The sequence below is a fragment of the Sinocyclocheilus anshuiensis genome, unplaced genomic scaffold, assembly GCF_001515605.1.
Source record: "Sinocyclocheilus anshuiensis isolate Anshui unplaced genomic scaffold, SAMN03320099.WGS_v1.1 scaffold4850, whole genome shotgun sequence".
Taxonomy (NCBI): Eukaryota; Metazoa; Chordata; class Actinopteri; order Cypriniformes; family Cyprinidae; genus Sinocyclocheilus; species Sinocyclocheilus anshuiensis.
In genome coordinates, this window is record NW_015557373.1 from 4,970 (window position 1) to 7,441 (window position 2,472).

Genomic DNA, 2,472 nt, shown 5'->3' on the forward strand with positions numbered 1-2,472 from the left:
CTACTAAATATACTGTTGGGTAGTTTAATCTACAACAATGCATCATGTTGTAAAAGACCATATTTTTATAGTGTTGCGGTTTGTGAGAAAAAAGAAAACTTAGTACTTCATATTTGTTCGAGAATACTTAATGAATGTACTTCCTTACAGTCCACCTCTGATTATTTTGAAAATAAAAGTATCAACATTTTGTCACAATATTAACACATTTTTGCTAACTATATCAAAGGCTGCATCTGAAGGACTCGGACCGGTCAAACAGAGCACTGTTCAGCTGTGACGGCTGCCTCTGAACATTGAGCTCTACAATGCTCTATTTTTTTATTCACAGTTGTATTTTTGCTAACCTGTCTACATATGATCACCATGGTCAAGACAATAAACTATATAAAATCGCTCCTTTGTAAGATATCAGTGTGTGTGTGTGTATTTTGTAGTTTTTCATACGTATCATTACATTATTCAAGTAAGCTCCAAGCCAATTCCTGCATTTTAAGTTGTAATCTGACAAAGGATGCAGCAAACCAGTGTAACTTACCTGGCCTCGGTCTTGGCTAAGCCTGAGGTACATCACCGTCTCCTCCATTATGACATAAAACATAAAAACAAAAATGAGCAATTCTGGCTCCACCTGTCCTGGCAGGATTGTCCTCTCGCCAGCGCTCCTCTCGCACCGCTGTGCGACAGAGCGCTAATCGGAAACCTCTGGTGTCGCAATTAGGAAATCCTGTGAAGGCGGAGGGTCCTTCATGCACTTCGGAGGCATGGTCTTCGAAGTCCGTGCCCTTCGAAGTGTGTGCACTTAACTTTGGGACACAGCTTTTGTGTGTGAGTGCAATCTTTCCCTGCGTTCCATTCGGAAGGGCTCATCCCTACGCCCTAATCCCTTCAAAGGCTTTAACCTCCGAAGTGAGAGCTTCGAAGGGTTGAAGGGTGTAGGGGACCAAACAACTGTTTCTTGAAGTGCCCTTCTGCATCATCATCACGTGCCCACACGGAGGCGCCGTCATCATGCAAAGAATCAACGCAAAGAATCATGGGAGCACGAAGTGTCCCATCAGTTGTAGCCTTCGACATCCTTCATTCCGAAGGGCCCTTTGAAGTGGCCAGTTTTGACACTTCGTTGAGCACTCAAAAGTGCCCTTCGGAGGGCGATATATCCCGTTTGGAAAGCACCGTTTATAGTCCTCCTAATATGAGACAGCTGTGAACTGATGATGAGATCTGATGAGTCCAGGCAAAGGATTATGGGAAATGGAGTCCGAGGTGAATGGCAAAGTGTATGGGATGGAGTGCCCTCTAGCAGAGCTCGTGGGCACTCCAGCTGGCGTTTGTAAAAATAAACTGATTAATTTGGCCCAATTTCCCAAACCATTCATTCAGTTCTGGTAATAAAGACACATTCATCAAAACTTTTAACACATTTCACCTGTTTTCACAGACGGATGCTGAATTTATTTATTCGTTTAGTTTTTTGCTGTAGAGTAATTGACTGTATACTGCATTGTGTGTTCAACTTAAATCTTTGCCATTTAAATTTTTCTTATTGCTTTTCACCTACTGGAGATTTCTTTACAGTAGTTTAATGAAAGTCAACTTTTCTTAAAGTTTATTGCTAAATTTCACTGTATCTGCACCCCTCTGTTTATGCTGTATACTGTAATACACATTAACTTAAATGCAAAATTATTCCTGATCCCCAAAAGCAGATTTTCTGTAACAGCGTTCTGAATTGAGCTCACTAGTGTTCTCTAGGCAGTGAAGTAGTCTGTGTATTTGTCAGGTTTGTGTGTCATCTGAGGCCAAAGTTTCATTCTGACAAAAGAAAAAAAAAATTGATCTGAAAGTTTGAGGTTTGTACGAGTTGGTTTGAAGATTGTGTTGTGAGAAAATGGTAAATTGTTTCAAGAATTGTGTTAGCAATCAAGAAAACCTAAAAACTAAATGAGGAAAACACAGAAACACATGGTCACTCAGCAGGACTCATACACACTTATCTTATTGTCTATATGAGGATTTATTACACACTTTTATTCTGACGTTATTTCACAGACAGAAGTTCAGCTGCAGTATTAATGTCATGAAGACAAAAGAAGAGACTCTATAACATCTCACTGTTACTGATTTATCATGCAGCTCAAAGCATTATGGGTAGAATCCCTCATCAGTCTATTCCGATTCAGATTCATCAACACAGTTTCACTGATGATTTAGAATCAACCCAAAACCCAGGATAGAGCGGCTGAGTGAATGTGGTCTGGACTGTGTGGATGAGGCTCATTGTGTCAGAGACGCTGCAGAAGGACAGAGTTCCTGCACTGTGATCCACATACACTCCTATTCTACTGCTGATGGACTTCACAGAGAGACGAGTCTCTATGTTATTGTGCCAGAATGAGTAGCTGGAGGGAGAGCAGTACAAACACCAGGACTGATCATTATTTCCAAAGGCACATTCATGACCCCGTCCCT

General features: G+C 41.1%; 1 protein-coding gene across 1 annotated transcript in view; it reads right to left on the minus strand.

Moving 5' to 3' along the window:
* Nucleotides 1-2,188: 2,188 nt before the first annotated feature.
* The window catches only part of LOC107679125 (tripartite motif-containing protein 16-like protein), a 9,266-nt gene continuing 8,982 nt past the window's right edge, over nucleotides 2,189-2,472 (minus strand). Inside the window, exon 8 of the mRNA XM_016474585.1 lies at nucleotides 2,189-2,376. Within this exon, the coding sequence (XP_016330071.1) occupies nucleotides 2,189-2,376 (188 nt within the window). The remainder of the gene's footprint in view (nucleotides 2,377-2,472) is intronic.